The following is a 22,080-nucleotide window of genomic DNA, read 5'->3' as shown; positions in this document are numbered from 1 at the left end:
TGGGGCCCAGACTGAGCCCCACATATCATATTAATGAGCAAATGAATGTCCATAGCATGTAGATTCTCTTAAGAAACTGGGGTGGCCTCTTCTTTCAGCTGTCAGAACTGAGAAACCGTTATTATGAATAAAATGAATAATTCCAGCAGTAAAATTACATGGTCGACATCAGTGATTAAGTATCAGTGGTTAAGGACTGAATATATGCAAACATTTCCAGACAAGTTGGAATATTTTCTGAAATGCAATTAAAACAAAAATCTGTGATTTATCAATTCATGTGAACCTTTATTTAACTGACGAAAGTACAAAGAAAAGATTTTCAACAGGTTCACTGACCAACTTAATTGTATTTTGTAAATATACACAGAGTTAGAATTTGATACCTGCAACACGCTGAATAAAAGTTGGGATAGAGGCATATTTACCATTGTGTTACATCACCTTTCCTTTTCAGTTGTTTTGGAACTGAGGATACTAATTATAGGAATTTTTTTATTGCAATTGGAATTTTTGTCCATTCTTGCATGATGTAAGATTTCAGCTGCTCAACAGTCTCTGGTCACCATTGTCTGATTTTCATCTTCATAATGCACCATACATTTTCAGTAGGAGATAGATCTGGACTGGCAGTAAGCCAGTGAAGCACATACACTCTGTATCTACGAAGCCACGCTGTTGTAGCCCATGCAGAATGTGGTCTGGCATTATCCTGCTGAAATAAGCATGGACGTCCCAGGAAGAGATGACGCCTCGATGGCAATATATGTTCCTCTAAAATTCTAAGATACGCCTCAGAGTCAATGGTACCTTCGCATACATGCAGCTCTCCCATGCTGTGGGCGCTGACGCACCCCCATACCATCACAGGTCCTGGCTTCTGCACCTTTCGCTGATAGGAATCTGGATGGTCACTTTCATCTTTGACACGGAGAGCTCGCCGCCCATCTTTTTCTGAAAACAAGCTGAAATGTGGAGTCATCTCACCACACCATATGGTTCCACAGTCTTCCGGACCAATATCAAGATCAGCTCGGGCCCAGAGAACTTGCCGGTGTTTCTGCATAGAGCTGGTGTATGGCTTCTTGCTTGCATAATACAGTTTCAAGTTGCATTTCTGGATGCAGCGATGGACTTTGTTAAGTGACAAGGGTTTTCCAAAGTACTCCCGAGGTCAGATAGCTATATTTGTTACAGTAGCACAACGGTTTCTTAGGTATTGCTCCCTGAGGGCTCAAAGATAACATTCATTCAACTGTGGTTTCCTACCTTGCCCTTTACACACTGAGATGTCTATGCAATCTTTGCACAATCTTATGTATTGTAGATGTTGCAAGACCGAAATTCTCTGCAATCTTGTGTTGAGGAATGTTGCTTTTGAACTGACCAACAATTGTCACAGGAATTTTGGCACAAAGGGTGATGACCCATCCTTGCTTGCATTTAAACGATGCCCAATTGGCACTAAGGTGCCTAAAGTGTGCCAAGAAAACATCCCCCACACCATTACACCACCACCACCAGCCTGCATAGTGGTAACAAGGCATGATGGATCCATGTTCTCATTCTGTTTACGCCAAATTCTGACTCTACCATTTGAATGTCTCAACAGAAATCGAGACTCATCAGACAAGGCAACATTTTTCCAGTCTTCAACTGTCCAATTTTGGTGAGCTTGTGCAAATTGTGGCCTCTTTTTCCTATTTGTAGTGGAGATGAGTGGTACCCGGTGGGGTCTTCTGCTGTTGTAGCCCATCCGCCTCAAGGTTGTGCGTGTTGTGGCTTCACAAATGCTTTGCTGCATACCTCGGTTGTAACGAGTGATTATTTCAGTCAAAGTTGCTCTTCTATCAGCTTGAATCAGTCGGCCCATTCTCCTCTGACCTCTAGCATCAACAAGGCATTTTCGCCCACAGGACTGCCGCATACTGGATGTTTTTCCCTTTGCACACCATTCTTTGTAAACCCTAGAAATGCTTGTGCGTGAAAATCCCAGTAACTGAGCAGATTGTGAAATACTCAGACCGGCCCATCTGGCACCAACAACCATGCCACGCTCAAAATTGCTTAAATCACCTTTCTTTCCCATTCTGACATTCAGTTTGGAGTTCAGGAGATTGTCTTGACCAGGACCACACCCCTAAATGCATTGAAGCAACTGCCATGTGATTGGTTGATTAGATAATTGCATTAATGAGAAATTGAACAGGTGTTCCTAATAATCCTTTAGGTGAGTGTATATACATATATATCACCTCTAAGAAGGCACTGAGACAGAGGACCAAGAAGACCATAAGATGACGAAAGTCCAGGAGAGCTTCCTTCTGCATCTGCCCTCTCGGTTCCTGGGAGTGTTGGATTTGGCATGCTGGGCTTCAGGGATTGTGAAGGACAATTCAGGTGACATCTGCAGAAGCCATTGAGTCTGGTACACAGACCACCATTATGGCAATGGGGCATAATTAAGACCATTCTGCTCACAGAGACCACTCAGGTGCATATCGATACCAAAAAAACTAAGCATTCAGAAAAAGCTTTCTCGTCGGAATCACATAGACAAGGTATGGTGCTTCAGTCGGTAGCACTGTTGCCTCACACCTCCAAGGTTGGGGGTTTGACTCCAAAGATCTATGAAATCTTGGGCATTCTTAACGATGCCTTGATTCTTTTAGGACAGAATCCCATTAATGAATGAATTATTGATCTTCTATTTTTGTCCCATGATTTTTTTTTTTTTTTAATGTTGGTGAGTCTGTGATTCCAAAAGAACAACTTCATACGTGTAATGGATCAACTGCAGTGATAACTAAGATCTTTCAGCACCCCTGGGAGGTCTTTACAGAAGGCCAACATGTCAGGGTTTGCTGCGGATTCCAGGATGTGCCGCATGTTTGCTTTAAGTGTAGTGAGGTCAGGAGGTCAGTAGACGGCCTATGATCTTTGTGTAATTATGTCCAGGTTTGCATTCCAGAGTGGCCCTCCCTTTCCCCCCCCCCAGGGCCTTACAAAGGCACCAGCACAACAGTGCAGTAGGGGCACCTTTCTCACTTTGGCGCTACCATGACGTGGGAAGCAGAATCCTGTGTGCATGACTCTGACTCCTATTGGGTGGAGGTCACATGTGCGCCTTCAGCCCCGGGAGCCAATCAGAAAAAGTGGCACCATGGTGACATCAAACCTTTACTGGTTGATTTATGGCTAAAGAAAGAGAGTGTGACTGACAATATCTAAAGTAAGTGACATATGTACTGAATATATATCACCTTTCATAAACATTTACTCGCTACAAGGAGCCTATCCCAGGAAACAGGAGATATACAAGGAAGGGGACGCCCTGGACGAGATTCCATTCCACAGCAGGATACACATATATATATATATATATATATATACACACACACACAGACACACATATATACATAAACATACACAGAGGGACCTGTAATCATATCTTTGTGGGGACCACTCATTCATTTCTTCAGGAAGAATGTTAATCCCAACAATGACAACCCTAATCCCTACCCAGCCCGAACCATAACCATAAGTAACCAAACCAAACAAAATTATGCAATACTTTTGGCATTTTTAGCATTTTCATTGCAGTCACAGATTTTTAGAAAATTTAGTTTCCCTTTTGGGGACTGAAAAAGTGGTTCCTACTATGTCAAAATAACAGGTCTTTATCACATTCTAAGGACACTTGGTCCCTACAATGTAATATATACATGCCTACACACACACACACACACACACACACGGACAGACACACCGTTTGTTTTCATTTCTATGGGAAAAACCCTAATCCTTTACTTTAACTCTTTACCCAGCGTGAACCTTAACCATAAGTAACCAAACAAAATACAAGACTTTCGGCATTTTTAGCTTCTTTATTGCAGTGACAGATTTTTGTGGGGAGTTGAAGCATGTCCCCACAAGTTAAAAAGTAACAGGTTTTCCCACATTGTGGGGACATTTGATCCTCACAAAGTGATAAATACAAACCCACACACACACTCACACATATATTTAATATTAATTTAAAAATGAGGTTGTTATGAGGATATTTTCATCACACTGCAGAGCTGGATGTCTGGGAGATTTATGCGTCTTTTATTTTAGCTTGTTTACAATTTTTGTTTAAAATCTAAGTAAAATTGTACAGCTGCAGTCAAAATTAATGGAATGTGCATTTTCTCATTAGGCTGGCGCTCTGAGCAAATGCTCTGTTATCCTGGCGAAGCCAATATATTTATCTTAAAACAGAATGAGGGCAGGATGTGTTCTGAATGTGCGTCCATGTTCTAATTGTATGTGAGCTGGATCTGTGTGTGTCTGTGTGTGTGTGTGTGTGTGTCGCTGTGTGGGGGGAGGGGCCGCCTGCACTTCTCTGTAGGAGTGTGTTGAGTTTCAGACTGTCTGCCTGCAGTCTGCATGTCTTTCCAGTCGGCAGATTCTCATCCTCTCATCGCCGCCACCCAGCTCTGACACAGCGACCAAGACCAGTGCCGTAGTTCTGCCCAGTATACGGTATGGGATAGAACCCCCCGGCCCAAATGTCACCTCTGAAGCTATTGCCGGTATAGACACGCAAGCGCTGAAACCCCCTAGTAGACAGGGCATACCCCCCCCCCCCCCCCACACCATGGAGGTGCCTTGTCCTCCTCCCTCCCCAACTCGCTCACCGGCAGGAACAGCAGGGCCTGGCCGATCCGCTCCTGCCCCAGCCCCTGCCGGACCCCCGCTGCCCTTCCCGGCGTCATAGCAAAGCCTTCGCTTTCTCTCCGACTCTCCCCCTACATGAATATCCCAGCTTTGGCTGCAGACTGCCAAGTTATTCATAGCTCACATGCTAATGAGTAATTCATTGAGGTGCTCGCAAAAATATACAAAATGTATACCTAGGTATGTTTAATTCATTATCACCTATATTAATTGTTAATGTGTTCTGAATACCTCACCACTCCCGAAAAATGCTCCCATTTACAGGAGGACTGCACCAGGATGCTTACATCGGGGAGGTGGTTACATATACATTTATTATGATGAATGATGTAGCCTCTTGACTGCTGGTATTAAATCTCCATGAGTCAGCTGTCCTTCCTGCTGCCATCATGAAATCCGCTCTGTTTCAAAGCGCACGATTTGTGCGTTACAGTTCTTCGACTGGATTTCTGCCCTTAAAGATGCAATTTAACATTTAATGTATTACAAGTGCGGATGAAAGGGCCAGATGTATGATGGGCAGTAAAATGCAGCTGGGGACGTCCTTTATCGTCTATGCTATCATTCACAGATACGCCAAGGGAAGCACAGGCAGAGCTGATTGGCTGATCTCCCCCCAGCAAGCATCCATTAATAAGTGCTGTTAGCTAACATTAGCATCTTTGATACTCCAGGAGGGCTTATTGACCTCGCGCAGCATCCAAATAACCATCTGGATGATTACAGGGCCCCCATGGCTAACAACGTCATTCAAGTACCTTAATCAATTGTCTGTGTGCGTGCGTGCGTATGTGTGTGTGTGTGTGTGTGTGTGTGTGTAACCGACACTCACTTTCTGGTGAGGGTCCTGGTCGTTACACACTGCAGCCCGCGGCTGATCTAATTACACTCAACATGCTGAACGAAGCGGCTTTTTATTTTGGCCTTTGGTTTGGCTGTGATACGCACACACACACACACACACACACACACACACACATACGCACGCACACACACACACACATACATACGCACGCACACACACACACACACACATATGCACGCACACACACACACACGCACGCACGCACACACACATACACACACACACACGCACACACATGCACGCACACACACACACACACATACACACACACGCACACACACACACATACGCACGCACGCACACACACACACACATACACACACACACATACGCACGCACACACACACACACACAGACAGACACATATGTGTGTATTGATAACTTTATGGAGATTGTCTCATCATTTCTATGGGCAATACCCTATTCCCAGCAGTGCCATCTTTAACCCCTACCCAACCCTAACCTTAACCATAAGTAACCAAACAAAATACCAGTCTTTTGGCATTTTTAGTTTTTATAACATTGAGTTTCCCCTTGTGGGGACCAACAAAATGTCCCCACAACGTCAAAATGACAAGTTTTTATCACATTGTGGGGACTTTTGGAATCCCCACAATGTGATATGTACATGCCCACACACACACACAGACACACACACACACACACACACACACACAGATAAATGTTTTATTCAAGTAGCATGAAGCATTTTCTCATAGTAAGAATATATACAATAAGAAGGATTTCTTAAAAAGCCCTCTATTCCCAAGAGTGTGGGCCACTCTGTTAGTGATTATAACGATTGTGGTCCAAAGGCATGATTCAGCAGAAAAAAAACAGGCTGAACCTGAAAAAGTGGGAATAAAGCGACTGTCTCAGATGAGGATTTGGGAAGGGGGGGGGGCATTGGAGGGAGGGGGGATCCATTTACCAAAACAGCTGGCTCTGTTGTCCTCTCCACGAACAACACACAGCTATAAACGACGGGAAATGTGGGACAATACATCATCGTCGCTGTCCGAGGGACACGGGGCCTGGCCGGGCCTGTCTGGGCCTGTCCGGCAGGGGACGAGCATCATGTGGAGGAATCGCAGTCAGGTGCATCAGACTCACAAAGGCCGGGATGTGAGTAAGATGCCCAGAAAGTGAAAATATCTGCAAGTAAGGGGTGTGTGGGGGGGTGACCTTACAGTAACATCGCCTCCATGTTGACAACGACAATGCATCATATAGAATGTCTGTTTCTGCTTTTATTTGTTTGCTTTTCTGTTTATTTCCCAAATCTCCTGCTCTGCAGAGCATTATTTTAAGCCACTTGAAGTGCTGCATCAATGCGACACAACGAACAAAATGATCTGTGTTAGCACGCCCTCTAGTGGTTGAGCTGTGAAGTGGACGGCCACCAGGGAACGCGGGAATACGCTGTGTTGTTTCAAGATGTACAAGCGAGCGACCTGAGCGCACCCGTGAAATTGTGTAGAGAAAACCAGCACGGCAACGCTTTAATCGGGATTACTGCCTACGGATTCGAGGTCCAATTACAGAAAAGTGTGTATAAAGCACATTGTTTGCAGCAAAAGCAAACTTTAAGAGACTTAATGAGCAGTTCTAGAAGATGTGCGTGAAATGAGCGTGCTCTGTGAAATTTATGTTATATTAAGGTTTCCTGAATATGGAAGCCAGCATGTCACAGCCCTGGCAAGGGTGTGGATGAAATGACAGAATCCCCACGTGAAAAAGGACTTTAACTTTGAAGTAACAAAACCAGAGTTAAAATGTGGCAACAAAGCTGAGTCATATTAGGTTGAATGCCAGTTATCAGTTTGTGTGTCAGTTATTAAAGAGGTCTGACAAGCAGCGCTCTGATAGGTCAGTTTTCAAGGTGAGGCAGCAAAAAAACCTGCAAGGAGGCCAAGCAGTCAGTGCCCAAATCGCAGGTGCATGTCATAAAAAGTGTAAAATTATTTAACACGTGGATTTGAACAGTGTGAAAATCCTGACAGCATGTGTCAGCGGTCAAAGTTCACCGAGAGGGATAAACAGAACCTTAAGAGGATGGGATCAAAAATGACCGCAGGACTGAATCAGCACCTCTGTGACTCAGGCCCAACAAAAACATTGTGTCCGTAGTGAGTTTCACAAACTGGAATTTATGACAGAGCTGACATTTGGAAACTGCCTTCATCCCACAATATGGGGGACAGGATGGACAACTATCCTGTGAGTCACTGGGTCTGATGCTCTCCTGCCATCAGGGGAAATGACACCATATTACGGACCCTATGTTGTGAACACAGTTCGGTCATACTGCTCCCAGGAGGACAATGCCCACATAAACACCTATAAAGATGTTCAGGAGTAGGTTCTTCTTGAAGAATGGTCCAATATCCCAGCACACACAGTTCAGGAAATTACAATAAATAGTAAATCTATGCCGAAGGCAAAAAATGTAGTTTGTTATTTTTCAAGTTATTATAGGAGTTGATTGGGAGGAAACAATTAGTAAATTAACTGGGTACTTATCAGCATCTAGTAACTTGTTCCCTGTATGTGCAGTTCTGCTTTATTCCCCTAATTACTGCCGCTTGCGCACCATCCCCTCAGAAGCCGCTCCTGTTAAAAGCAGTGAATCATGCCTATTTTTACTCAAGAGCTCCTCCACCTGCCCACAATACAGGCAGTGCAGCAAGGACAAGAATCTAATTAGCCTTAATAGATGTTCCTTGTCATGGAGGTGGGGGGGGGGGGGCTGGGGCCTGCCCCAGGCAGCACAGGGCAGGAGGCTGGGGTACAGTCGGGACAGGATGCCTGTCCGTCTCAACCTACACGACACAGGGAGGACACGCGAACCACCAGCTATTTTCTCAAAAATACTTTTGTGTAGAATACACAGATAACAATTATATATACATCCTGAGCTGTGCGTATGAGTGAATGAATGGTTCTGGATGAATATAGCAGTAATAACTACTGTGTAAAAAACAGTGAGAGCGAAATTTGAATGAAACACAGGAAAACAAAGATCAAGCTTGTCAGGCACGTGGTGGGAAAACTGTTTTAATGCTGGAGATGCCGATAGGACGATTATTAACGGTTACAGCTCATCCTCTGCCCAAGCACAGAACATGTAGGCAACTTAAAACGTCAACAGGTGTTACGGGAGACGAGATGACTAGCGATTAACGCTCAGCCCCTCCTGGCTGCCACGAGCATTTCGGTCCTCTGCCGTCTGTCCGGGTGGGACGGGATGAAGGTGCGGGGGCAGGATGGGGGGGCTGCCGGTGGAGGGGGGGCTTCAGGTACATGCTGACTGAACCCCCATCGCCACTCAGCAAACCCCCCCGCGGCTCTGAGAGGAACAGGGCGTTCTGTGATCTACTCTAAAGGTATCTAAGACTCAAAAGGACTGACCTCTGTGCAGGTATCAGTGACAGAACCTTCCCTTACGAAATGAGATTTACACCACAAGTCCAACTCACTGTGAAGAATCACGAGATGCTAAAAGTTCATACTAATGTGCAAAGCTAATTTAATCTAAAACATTAAGCAGTAAAAAGAATTACTGTCAAATTTATCACTACGCATTTTTTCCCCATATTAATTCCTTAAACAGTCTAGCTATTTAATAATTTAGAAACCATTTCCTAAACCAATAATCAGACCCACTTAACTCTCAAAGCATACCTACATTGTAAATACTTTATTTCTTGTAAGCTGAACAGTTAGTTAATATATAAGCTTTTATAAAACCATTTGGGGTATTTAAGAAATACATACAGACTATCAGGCCTGTCTAAGCTTTACTGTGAGGTGAAGGTAGCTGATGATTAGAGTTTGTGGCTATCTCCAGCACAGGAGGTCATGGAAGGACGTGCATTTGGGACTGGGCATCGTGGGGGGGGGGGGGGGAAGGCTCATCTGCTCAGCTGAGCGTGTTGGTAGGCATGCAGTCACACAGGGCTCTCCTTTCTGCCCGCAGGACCAAGCTCTCTGTCTGTAAAACACACGGGGGCGGGGGGTGTGAAGGTCAGAGTACCCAGAATGCCAGCATCTGCCACACCCCCCTTCCTAATGGCTGCCGCTGGGGCGAGGGAATGTGCACACCCACATTAGCGGCATGAAAAGGATGGGTGTTGAGGTGAAGTGTTAGACTAGAGTGTTAGGTTGGAGTGTTAGACTGGAATGTTAGACTGGAGTGTTAGGGTGGAGCAGACAGTGTTAACCATCAGGACTAGTTAAAAAAAAACAAACTTCAATTTAAGTTCTGCTTTGAAAGTGTGTTATATTCCAACAGCAGTGAACCTGAGTTTATGCACTTCAACAGGTAAAAAATGGGAATCATTATAAAATGTTTTAGAAATCATTATTTAATAGAAATGCAAGAAAAGCAAACTACTAATCCAGCAATTATTTTATAGCTCCTTAGCCAAATATAATTTGCTGGAGTTCTGTCATGGTCCATTAACACAATATGACTGAAATGAGATTCACTCAGAATATATTGTAGCATAACCAAACAATTGAATCCCAGGAGCAAAACCCTAGTAACATAATTACAGATCTGAGACAAAGAGAATTTGCCTATTTTACTGAAGTGGATTAATATGTTTGGTGCCATAACAACATTTCACTAAACTGTAATCGTTACTTTGAAACACTGTCGGCATTCTGGGAAAGCTTACCCTTGAGTCAAGGTTGAAGGCCGTCTTCCTCAGATCTTGTAATGCCCTCTGCATAAATTCAAAGGCATGGCAGTCCACACAGGGTCTGCCTGAGACGGGCAGAGGCGCAGTGATGCACTTAGCATGCGTGTACTGGTTTAAAACTTTTAAAATATGTGGAAATGAATCCCTGGAAATCAATCAAGGAAATGCACAGAGGTGTATCAACTTTCTGACAGAGGATCCACGTGTAGCTTATGCGGTGTCGGGGAACACAGCCATATTCCTGAAAATATCATGAATTTTTCATTGATGCAATACAAGCTTCATATGATTGTTTACATATTCGTGTCAGAAAACATATGTAGTGAATATGGGTGAACTGTACATTTCAATGTTTCACTCAGAAGGTATACGCCACAGTAAAATTTTAAGAAAATTTAATTCGATCTTGCTTTATAACTTGCTTTATATCGAGTAATGAATTTTGGGGCTGTCCTATATAAAAGCCCTGGATATTTTGATGCGTATTCTCCACTACTGCAATCAGCATCAGAGGTACCGTATTCACAATTTAATCTCTAAATTAACTGATCTGCATCGTTTCGCTTTAATTTGTCAATCAATTCTTAAATCTCAATCTCTGTTTTCAAGACAACTGGACCGATGGCAACCATAATACCATGCATGCTGCAAACGTGCTTCATCGAATGTAGTAAAAATGACTTACTCTCGGCTGGGATGACAGTGCCAGTCTCCTGGCTCGCCTCAGTCAGCCTGAAACAGAGCAGCTCGACTATCATCAGTAGCGCCACGGCAGCGCAGAAGGGCTGCAAGAAGCCTCTGGTCTTCATGCTGGCACCGAAAATCTCTGCAATAAAATGGAGAGGCGGCCGGGGGGCGCTTAGCGGGGAGCCCTCTGCGCGAAGCCGCACACCGTGCACGAAATAAACACGCATGCAATTACTGCTGATAATCTGGAAATACGCGGTAATCAGAACCACGGAAGGCAAAGTACTATTGAAGCTGCAATGCATTGCACGATCGGAGCATCCTTTTCCCATTCATCAGTATCACCAACGATAGCAGACAAAAGAATCAGCAAAAAAAAAAATCACATTACGATGATTACGTATTCGACACAGAAACGACAGCTGAGCTCCTAACGTTTGAAAAATATTAATTTAATTAACCATTAATAACAGTTTTCGAAAAAGATTAATATATATATTTACCAATTGCCTTTGATGGAGAACAAAACGCCGCTAGTCGCCGCCTATAACTGCCCTCTGCGGCTCGGTTCTGGCGTGCGGGAAGCGCACCGGTGCTTATAGTCCTTCACGGGCCACCGTAGGTTCAGGCCGAAACGTGGCCGACAGGCAGCGGACGCGTTTCGGTCCCATGGCCACAGGCGCGTAGTACTGGAAGTGTGGAAATTCGTATAAAATTGTATATGTAAAAACATACTAACATAAAAGGGTACGATAATACAATTTATAGGAACACCAAGTCTGGTTTAGAAGTTGAATATGAAGTAGTTTGTGTTATATTTTAAAACGAGGGGAAGGAAACTGCGTGACGTATTAGGTAAAATATTAATTAAGTGCATTCTGAGCAAGCCAATAATAGTCATTTTTATCAGGGTTATGAACAGTTTTGCTTTTTTCGGACTGACGAAATTGCCGCCTGCTGCATTGATAGCGGGTTTAACTGATGGCTGAAAGCTGCGTAAGCAGGGATATCGGCTTGAAAGCGGCGCGGCTGCCGTACTGTGTGCGGCGCCATCTTGCCGTACGGCGGTGGCCCAGCGGAGCATCATGGGGGCCCTGCCCGCAGCGTGTTTAGTTAGGGTAGCCTGTTAAAATGCCGAACACCGTTTACTTCTTTTTCCAAGATGGCGTCGATGAGGGACAGCGACACCGGCCTCTGGCTGCACAACAAGCTGGGATCCACGGACGAGCTGTGGGCGCCCTCCAGCATTGCCTCGCTGCTGACCGTGTCCGTGATCGACAACATACGCCTGTGTTTTTCTAGTTTGTCCCCCCCGGTGAAGCTCAAGCTGCTGCTTGGGATGCTGCATCTCCCGCGGCGCACCGTGGACGAGGTGGGTCCCTGCGAGCCGCGCTCCGAGTCGGGGCGCTGAGATCGGTCTGCAACGCGCTGGCTGGCGATCCCCCGGGCGTGGCCGCCGTGCAGCCCGCGTAGCGGTGCCGGTCGCACCATGCAGCCCGGACCCGGCGGTATCCGGGTTCCCCTAGCAGATACTCTGGACGTGGCTCGGAGTTTCACATTGCGCTCCTTCAGTTGTCAGCTGGCAGCCGCAGCATTTTGCGCGCATTGTGCGGATCCTGCAACGACAGGCGCGTACAGCGACGGAATCAGCGGCGGGTTCGTCTGTGGTCCTGGTTCGGGGTTGGGATGACCACGTTGGCTAAGGACGATCGCCGATGTTTTTAGGCTGTTCAGCTTTGCAGTTAGCGTGACTGTCTGGGTTTTTGGGATCGGTTTGCTTCAAGGTGCCGGAGGATCCCGATTCGAGCCGTGCGCCATGTGCTGACATGTCCAAGTGGACCCGCCGAGGGACCGCCCTCTCCTCACACTGCCTTGGAGATGCGATCAAAACATACATGTATCACTAGTAATTCGCCTAGTATTTGCTTTAATAGATGGCTGTTTCTATGTGTGTCAAAAGTGGTTTTGGATTTTTAAGAACTTTAGATTAAAATAAAATCTTGAAATGATGATGGAGGGAGTGTTTTTGATGATGTTTGTTTGTCAAATAGGTTTATTTTTTTTTACATTTATTGTTCAGATCTGCAAGTGGGTGAAACGAGATTTTAGTTTAGAATTAAATGTCTGCATTGTATTACTCTGTTTAAATGTGACATCAGTATAAGCTTAACAGCTCTGAACGGAGATTTTTAAATCTATTAGCTGCTGGATGTAGTAAAACGGGAAGGTATTTACTAGATATCATTTTCAGTATAAAAATCTCACTGAAAAAATCTCCATCTGTGGATGGATGAATGGATATATATGCATCTAGGTAGAGCTGGTCGGTTTGAATAAAATATCATATTGTTATTATAAACGTTCATAGCCAAAACACTTGTTTTCTTGCATAATTAACAGTTATAATGCACAGTTAAACATTACATCAAGTTATGTTTCTGTTGTTGGCATAATTTATCGTCATATCTGTCACATTCTCCGTAACTATTAGTAAAACAATTTGGTTATCATAATCATAAAAACTCAAAACCACCTATAATATTTTACTGTTTTCTACATATGAATTTTATAGTATCATGATAAATAGGTATGTTGTGAAAATCTCAGAAAATCTTGTGATATTGTTTTCAGGGCTTATGGCCAGCCGTCCGTCACGGTATATTTCCTGGAGCTGTTCAGTTTAAATACCTGCCATCATTCACAGCCCTGTCTCTCAGCGCCACGATAGCTGGCCTGGAGGGTCTAGTGCCCTTAATGACGATGCGTAGTGCGCCTGTGTTATGTAGGGGGTGACTGTCGTCATTCGTGTCCCTGTCTCGGCAGATGAAGGAGGCTCTGAATGAGATCATCCAGCTGGCCACGCTGGACTCGGAACCGTGGGTCCTGATGGTGGCCGACATCCTTAAGTCTTTCCCTGAGACGGGCTCCCTTAACCTGGACCTGGAGGAGCAGAACCCCAATGTGCAGGACATCCTGGGGGAGCTGAGAGAGAAAGGTGGGGGCGACCAGGGGCAGTGATGATGTCAGAGGGATGTCGGCGTGTCATTCGTGGGTCAGGCAGCTTCTGTGGGTTAATGTCGCTGTCAGGATATAAATCTGCACAAGCTGGCTTTTGTAGGTATGAATCAGCATTTTGGCAACTTTACCCTCCAGCAGATAATCTGACCTGTAATACAACGAATCCTCAGCTATTGTTTTCCATTTTTATCTACTTATTTATACTAAATAATTAAACATACTGGTGGCTGCAGTTATGTTCTGCAATTAAGTGCATGATGTGACCTGCTAGCTTAAGATGAGACCAGCATTTGCGTCAGTTGTTAGCATTAGCCTGTACCTATGATAACTGCACCCTTAAAGACAAGTAGGATGAATTTAGCTTTATTAGAAGTTTCCCAAAAAGTAGGGTGTTGGGGGTCAAAGGTGAAACTGGGGGCTGGTTGTGAGTGGCTTCTGTGACGGGATGCCGTCAGAGGTTTTGTTGCGTCAGGATTGCTGGTAAGACTCCAGCGTGCTGACAGACGATTGGCCGCTTGCCCTGGTGACCCCGCCCCCCTCTGCTCCGCAGTTAATGAGTGCGAGGCTTCGGCCTTGCTGCCCCTCGAGTGTCAGTACCTGAACAAGAACGCCCTGACCACCCTGGTGGGGCCGCTCACGCCTCCCATCAAGCACTTCCAGCTGAAGAGGAAGCCCAAGAGCGCTACCCTGAGGGCAGAGCTGCTGCAGAAATGTAAAGGCGCACGTCTCTCCGTTACGCTGTGCTTCCTCTCGTTTTCGACTGCGTGTACAGGTAGCGTTTTGGGACAATAGCTGCTCGTTGACTCACTGGGTCACTCTGTCCCTGCTCCCCCCCAACACGGTAGCCACGGAAACCGCACAGCAGCTGAAGAAGACAGCCGGAGTGCCTTTCCATGCCAAGGGGAGGGGCCTGGTGAAGAAGATCGACACCACAAGTGAGCCCACCCCCCCACCAAAACATGCCTGGGTGGGGGTGTGTCTGTGTGACTGTGGTAGTGTGTGTGACCCGCGTGCATAAGGTCCATGCCCTAGTTAAAATATCATTCAATGGGAAGCTGTACCCAGAAATGGAGCGATTGTGTTAATTGCCAGAAGGTTTCCAGTGTATCTGAAAGAACAGGCTCTTTGTTGTCTGGAGTATCCGGCCTCTCTGTCGCCCAGTGACATTCTTCTTGCACTGTAGATTTATGCTGTCTGCAGTTTTTTTTCTCGGTATCAGTACCTGTATGTTTTACTACTTTGGTGTTTGCACTAAAAGGTCGGGGTTACACTGCCCTTCCTCCCTGGCTCTCCCGAAGCTTCCCATAATTCTTTGGTGCTGTCACGTGACCCGTGCGGCCCGTCTCGAGCTCCTGTAGGTTTTAGTGTTTTGTGGTTTGTTATTTTTTTTGCAGCCTCTCATTAAAAAAATGGAATTGTACTTTATAGAGCAGATAAATGCCCTGCTGATTAGTGTCTAAAGACGTTAGTTGGAACCAAAAGCAGGCCTCTGATAGTGTGAGCATTGTGAAGCTGCCAGATGCCTGTCACATTGCACATGTCACCTGTATTGTGAGGGGTTCCCTGTCAGGTCCTGACGTGCACCTCCCTGTGCCCCCCAGCTCCCCTCAAGGGCATCCCGAAAGCCCCCTTCCGGAGCCCCACTGCCCCCAGCATGTTCAGCCCCCCCAGCAACAGGACGCCCATCGCCCCCGTGCGGACACCTTTGCGCAAGGAGCGCGGGGTCAAGGTGAGCGTGTTTCACGCTCGTGGAGCGTGAATGAGCCTCAGGACTGTGTGTGAAATCACAGCGTTACGGCCGAATGCCGACAGTGAGCCTGACAGGTGCTAAATGGGGCGTGTTGATGTCCCCAGTTATTGGATATCTCCGAGCTGGACATGGTGGGCGCCGGAAGAGAAGCCAAGAGGCGGAGAAAGACGCTGGGTGAGCCCACACTCCTGTCACCGCTGCGGTCAGGGCTTAAAGTGTGACGTGGTGTTTCTCACAGGCCTTGAAAAGTAGGCTGTCTGCCAGGAACAGAAAGCCACGTTCTCCTGTAGAGTCACTTTAGTCAGTAGCGATAGTAAAGCTGAGGACTGTGGGAGTTTGTGGCCTTCGCCGCTCAGGATTGTGGGTATTGTAGTCCTGCTCTTGCCCATGTGATCACCTTGTACACATTGTCGCTCCAGATACTGAAGCGAGCGAGAAGGTTGCCAAAGAAGAAGCGGTGGTGGAGAACACCACGCCCGACTATGCCGCCGGCCTGGTGTCCGCGCAGGTGTGTAAGCCCCGCCCCCCCCTCCCCCGCGTCGCATGCTCTGTGCCTCACGTGCGACTGATCTGTCTCTCTGCAGAAACTGGGCTCCCTGAACAACGAGAGCACGCTGCCGTCGACCAGCTACCTGCCTGCCACGCCCAGCATGGTTCCGTCCTCGTCCTACATTCCCAGCTCCGAGACGCAGCCGGGTGAGTCTTCGCCCCCACTGTGGCCCACATGGTGTGTGTCCCCCCCTACTCACTGGCTCTCTGTGCCCCCCCCCCCCAAATCCAGCAAACGTGGCAGCGTCGGGTCGCGAGGCCCTGCCGTCCAACAGGCAGCCGGAGGAGACGACAGCCCTCAGCGTCACCCTCCCCCCCCAGTTCAAGCAGCGCCCCCCCATGTACAACAGCAGCAGCAGCCCCGCGGCCCCCACCTCACCCGCCACTCCCACCAGCACGCCGGCCAATCCGGCGCCGCCGCCCGCCTCTACGGCCACGCCCCAGGAGCAGCCTGCCCAACCCCCGCCCGCCCAGGCCGCCTCCACCCCTGCCCCCCCGCCACAGCAACCCAAGAAGAACCTCTCCCTCACGGTGAGATCTCCGCCGTGCTGCTCTTAACACCGAATGGCGACCCCCCCCCCAGGCCTGGGCTGACGCTGCCGTGTCTCCCCCACAGAGAGAACAGATGTACGCCGCACAGGAGATGTTCAAGACCGCGAACAAAGTCACGCGGCCGGAGAAGGCGCTCATCCTGGGCTTCATGGCGGGGTCCCGAGGTACCGCTGCCCGCAGGCCGCTCTGCCGCACCCTGGGTCGTTGGTCTGCTTTTCATTTTCTAATTTGGTTCTCATTTTTATATCATTTTCAAATTTAACTTGAAACCCAGTTTAGTTTTAGTTTCCATTTGATTTTTACAATTTATTTTAAAGATCGATTTAGTTTTTATATATTAGTTTGCATACTCATACCTGCAAAATGAGCATGTTCCAGTGGCCTGTACTACGAAGCGGGTTACTGGCTTATCGGGGTAACTCAGATTTAAGGTAGTCTGGGCAAAATGTAAGTGAACGAGTATGAAGTCCATTTAAACTGTGGTACCTTAAATCCGACAAGTTACCCTGATAAGCCAGTAACCCCGCTTCGTAGTACAGGCCACTGGTATCATTAATGGTAATTAAAGATCATTACTTTAGCTAAATGATATTTAAAAATGGTAACAAAGTATTTGACATTTGCTTTTATTTTAGTTTAGTTTTGGAAGCAATAGTTAGTTTTCCTTTATTTCCTTTCCTATTTTATTTTGGTATCTTTATTCCAGTTTACAAGAATGTTTTCTTATAGTTTATTTTTAGTTGTCGTTAAACGTCTCCTACTGGAGAGTTCTGTGCTGAGGAAGGCGCTGTGCTTCACGCTCCGCCCCCCTGTCTGCAGAGAACCCGTGTCCGGAGCAGGGCGACATCATCCAGATCAAGCTGAGCGAGCACACAGAGGTGCTGCCCAAGGCCGACGGCACCGGCAGCACCACCATGCTGGTGGACACCGTCTTCGAGATGAACTATTCCACGGGCCAGTGGACCCGCCTGAAGAAGTACAAGCCCATCACCAACGTCTCGTGAAGGGGGCGGGGGGAGCGGGGCTGGGCGGGGCTTCTCGTGCCCCTCCCATTAAAAAAACCGGTGGGGGGAGAACAGGAAGTGGGCCAGATCTGGCTTGTAAAGATGGGGGGATGGGGTGGGGTTTGGATTTGGGGTACAGGATGGAGATGGGGGCAAAGAGTGGTGACATCCCGTGCGGGTGGAGATCCGCTGAAGCTGACGGAGCCCCCCCCCCCCCCTTTGCTCTGCCCGCCGTTGCCCCTGGTCAGGGACCTATCAGAACTCTCTATTTTTTTGGTTTAGTTTTTAAAGTCCGTTCAGATTCCGCAGATGGCGCCGGGTCTCGGCGTGAGGATGTGAGCAGTTTGTGCAGATTCCCGCCCGTTAGAAACACAGACGCAGCATATGACACGATCCTCCTCTTCTTTTTTTTTTTTTTTTTTTTTTGTTGTCAAGTTGTTTTTGAAGCATTTTGGTGGATGTTTGTATTTTCAACCTTAAGAAGGGAAGAAATAAACCACAAACTGTCTTGGTGTCACTGTCCGACTGTTATGCTGCTTCTCTACTTCCTGTTTTAGTTTTCGGCTCACAAAGCCCCTCTGCTCACACTGGCAGTGTCCGCCTAGACGTGAGACAGCCGGACGGAGGGAGAGGGTGGGCTAAGTTTGACCCGCTTGCCTCTTTAAATGTCCTGCCGGAACCCGCCGGAACCCTGTGGTCTCTGCTGGCAGATGTGGCCAGATTCCACAGAACACAGATGTAAGAGGGCTACAGACTACCGATGTAAGAGGGCAGTTATTGGTGATCTAAACTCTAACTCATCTGAATGGGACTAGTAATGGGTCGCTTATTTTCTTACTGGTTAGTCCAGTTATTTTCTATAATTAGTAGCAATGGTGAGATCATTCAGCCCAACACTGATACACTGTGGCTTTGTGTCAGGGCTGGTGAAACATGGTAATCAGTTTTTTTTTTTTCTTTTTACACAGAAAGACAGCAATGAGCCTATAGACTGCCTGAGGCCTTAAGTCAAATGCCATATTACACTCATTTCTTTTGGCTTTTCCTCCAGCTTGAAGTGGCCCAGATCTTTGGGTTGGTCACTCATTGGCAGGTGCCCTTTAAGAGCCCACATGCAGTCTGCCCTGTTAAAATATCACATGGTTAAAACAGTGACAGTCAGAGCTGCTGTACCTTGAGCAGATCAAGCAGTCTTGGTTTTGCTGAGCATAAACCTGTTTTGATGCAGAACTTTCAGAGTTATCCTACAGAGTTTGTCACGATAACACTCAAATACTCCTTTATCCTGTGTACCCTGTAAATCAATGCAAACATTGAGTATTAGGGGGGGGTGTTCAGGCTGTGCCAGGCTTTCCTGTTATGGAAGATCTCAGGCGTGTCATCCAAGCAGAAATGGGCTTGGTCAGAAATCTTGGCCGTCCTCAAATTTTGTAAGGAAGCTGATGATGATTCTTGCGCTTGTGGTGACCTTCTCCAGCTCCATGACACTCGCGTTATGATAATGGTCAGGTCTGTTACTCTCAGGCAGATGCTGTTGTAGCAGAGAGAGGTTTAACTGTGATGTCATGCTGGCCAGGTGGTGATTCAAGGTTACTTTGTCATCAGCAGCTTCATACATGTACAAAGAGTGATGAAACAACGTTTCTCCATGGCGCCGGTGCAACATATAGTAACATATAGTAACATATAGTAACACTTAACATCACAGTAACAGGGCGTGCAAGGTGCAAACAGGCAGTAAATAAATAGTGCAGAAATGTGAACTTCGTATAATTTTGTGTAGTTGCACAAGGCAGTAGGCAAGATTTACCCGACCATAAAAAGCTACAAAGTGCAGTAACAGATTCAAAAAACATTACAATACAGACAATAATAGACAGGGCGATAAATAGACAGCCCACAGTTCCAATTTGTAACAGTGGAGGGATGTGAACTGTAATGGCTGGTATTGCACATGATTATTATATTGCACAGTAAGTTGAAATTTATAGTTGTAAAATTAACATGCTGAAATGGATGCATAATGCGGCAGTAACAGTGGACCGTAAGTAAAGTGCAGTTTCAATTTAGAGGTAGTATTTGTATATGCAGTTTAGAGGTAGTATTTGTATATGCAGTTTAGAGGTAGTATTTGTATATGCAGTTTAGAGGTATTTAAAGAGAGACAGTGCAGATATTAGTGTGCGGTCAGAATTCAGGCCATTGATCCACAGGCATGGGTGAGGTCCAACCACACTGACCAAGTCTCTCAAACTGCTTGGTCTGCTAAGTAGTTCCACACCACAACTTTGACTTCAAGACCAGAGGCCAATGTTTTAATTTGTACCAAACTGACCTTTATTCCATGTGATGGACGCTTGTTGTGACCAGAGGTAGACATTTCAGCTCTGGGAAGTACAAATGCAGACTAAGATTTTGTTTCAACCAAGCAATTGAGTATAATGAGTCACAGAGTACTCAATTGTTTGTCTGAAACAAAATCTTGGTCTGGATTGTTACTTTCTGGATCTGAAATGTCCACCTCTGGTTGTCACCCACCAAACATCAATAGGTCTGTGAACCTCCTATATTTAAAAAGTGAAGAAGCTGTGCAACAAGTGGGTTTCGGTGACAGATGAGGGTGATAATGCCACACACCCACCCAGTCTTCCATGACTGATCATCTTGGACAGGGTCTCGTGGAGGTGAAAAACTGTCTAACGGAGTAGTATCCAGCTGCGGTCAGCATGACATTGGTAGGTGCCCCTGCCACTTTTAAATTGTGTGGCAGCATCTTGGGTACCCAGTGGAAACAATAAATGGTGAAAGAGTGACATCCAAGATACGAACAATTTGTAAGCATTGCAAGAAAATATGCACTGCGGCTAACACGAAAATATTGCCGTACAGTGCGGCTAACACAGCTAACACAGTGCTAGGACATCTAAGGAACCACCATAGCTATCTACTTATGTCAACTGTGTCTGTGAAGAAAAAGGCCAGACAACAGTGACAATACCTTCACACTTCAGCTCTCATAGTCAAGTGCTAGAGCCGCAGCCATAGTTCCTGCACATTTATCAGGGCTGAAGAGACGAATGAGAAATCATGCAGAACTGAAGCCAGTCAGTTGAGTTTGTGGCAAAACCTTTTACAGTGCTTGCTGTCTTTTACTGCATATATATATTCATACTCAATAATTAATAAGTAAAATTGAAGTGACATTCATTACAAGATGATTAGTTAAAATATTTCTAAATGCACCTGCATTGTTTTGCATTTTATGACTTTCAGTCAAATAAAGGCTATTTTTCCAGTCGTATTTCATCTTTGAAGTTTGCTTAATTATAAATATTATTACAGTATCGTCTCCTTCTCGTGAATTCAAATATCGTGTATCATCTCGTCTCATGAGCTGAGCGTATCGTCACACCCCTAGCTGCTACTGCAGTGCATAATTCAGCAGGGACACCGTGGTCAGCTAACCATCAAGATGGAACAAAAGCTGAAAGCTACAATCACTCCCAAAATACAGGAGAACAGAGACGCCAGGGGCTGCTCTTATCTTGCCTTTCAGCTCTAGACGTGAGGTTCATGACCCTCGAAACTGTTAGCCTTTTGTCTATTGTTTTTGTGCGTTGTTATGACAACACAATGCTAACATACCCAGTAACCATAGCGACACAAAGAGTAATAGGACCCAAGGATCGGTTGCACACCTACACTTTCAGAGGCGAGGGGGAACTCCAAGGTGACTGCTGCTCCTGTCCCAGGAGTCATGATATGACAGGTCATATTGGGCAAATCAGGTGGGGGACCATCGAGGCTCTGCAGCATGGAGCCCCACTGCACCTCCCCAGTCTCCAGTCAGCCATGACTCCCAACCCCCCACGTGCATTTTAGGTACGAACATGTCAGCACTGCATACAGGACATAGAGCCATTTCTGATGGATATGCATGTGAGTGGGCCAGCCTGAGGGTGGTGTTTGGCTCAGTCGGTTAGGACTGTAAACAGAAGGTTGTTAGTTTGAACCCCAGGGTTGGGAGATTTATGTGACCATTGGGCCCTTGGGTGAGAAGATTAACCCCCCACTTGCTCCAGGGGTGCTAGATACTAGCTGACCCTGCACTGTGACCCCCCCCCCCCCAAGCTTGCTCTCATCTGTCTGTATGAGGGCAAGAGTAAAATGATTCTATTGTGTGGCTGCCCTGCGAGATGGTTTGTGGTAGATAGCATCAGAATGTTT

At 46.4% G+C, this 22,080-nt stretch overlaps 2 protein-coding genes across 3 annotated transcripts; one reads left to right on the top strand and one right to left on the bottom strand.

Moving 5' to 3' along the window:
- Window positions 1–8,628: 8,628 nt before the first annotated feature.
- Window positions 8,629–11,617, bottom strand: nicol1 (NELL2 interacting cell ontogeny regulator 1). Its single transcript, XM_023825462.2, has 4 exons — window positions 11,484–11,617; window positions 10,979–11,119; window positions 10,270–10,358; window positions 8,629–9,581 (listed from the first exon to the last, which is right to left on the bottom strand). The coding sequence occupies exons 2-4, from the start codon at window positions 11,100–11,102 to the stop codon at window positions 9,510–9,512; spliced, it is 285 nt and encodes a 94-aa protein (XP_023681230.1). The 5' UTR covers window positions 11,103–11,119; window positions 11,484–11,617; the 3' UTR covers window positions 8,629–9,509.
- nelfa (negative elongation factor complex member A) lies at window positions 11,616–18,778 on the top strand. 2 transcript variants are annotated; one of them, XM_072718704.1, is made up of 12 exons: window positions 11,616–11,727; window positions 12,143–12,352; window positions 13,804–13,975; window positions 14,549–14,710; window positions 14,844–14,933; window positions 15,600–15,727; window positions 15,853–15,922; window positions 16,168–16,256; window positions 16,333–16,444; window positions 16,530–16,828; window positions 16,914–17,013; window positions 17,669–18,778. In XM_072718704.1, exons 2-12 carry the CDS (start codon window positions 12,143–12,145, stop codon window positions 17,851–17,853), a joined length of 1,617 nt encoding a protein of 538 aa, XP_072574805.1. In that variant the 5' UTR covers window positions 11,616–11,727; the 3' UTR covers window positions 17,854–18,778. The 2 variants fall into 2 exon arrangements, with proteins under 2 accessions (XP_072574805.1, XP_072574804.1); XM_072718703.1 differs by having other exon boundaries at window positions 11,699–11,835.
- Window positions 18,779–22,080: the final 3,302 nt, after the last annotated feature.

Source organism: Paramormyrops kingsleyae, chromosome 12 (genome assembly GCF_048594095.1).
Source record: "Paramormyrops kingsleyae isolate MSU_618 chromosome 12, PKINGS_0.4, whole genome shotgun sequence".
Classification (NCBI taxonomy): domain Eukaryota; kingdom Metazoa; phylum Chordata; class Actinopteri; order Osteoglossiformes; family Mormyridae; genus Paramormyrops; species Paramormyrops kingsleyae.
This window is presented reverse-complemented; position numbering and strand designations above follow the sequence as displayed.

Excerpts from the sequence above, each read along its gene's own strand:
- nicol1 (XM_023825462.2), bottom strand. The coding sequence starts at position 11,102 with ATGAAGACCAGAGGCTTCTTGCAGCCCTTCTGCGCTGCCGTGGCGCTA. Across the intron at positions 10,359-10,978 it reads CACTGTCATCCCAGCCGAGA|GCAGACCCTGTGTGGACTGC; the intron begins GTAAGTCATTTT and ends TGCCCGTCTCAG. Across the intron at positions 9,582-10,269 it reads CCTTCAACCTTGACTCAAGG|ACAGAGAGCTTGGTCCTGCG; the intron begins GTAAGCTTTCCC and ends TGTGTTTTACAG.
- nelfa (XM_072718704.1), top strand. The coding sequence starts at position 12,143 with ATGGCGTCGATGAGGGACAGCGACACCGGCCTCTGGCTGCACAACAAG. Across the intron at positions 14,711-14,843 it reads GGCAGAGCTGCTGCAGAAAT|CCACGGAAACCGCACAGCAG; the intron begins GTAAAGGCGCAC and ends CCAACACGGTAG. Across the intron at positions 16,257-16,332 it reads CCGGCCTGGTGTCCGCGCAG|AAACTGGGCTCCCTGAACAA; the intron begins GTGTGTAAGCCC and ends GTCTCTCTGCAG.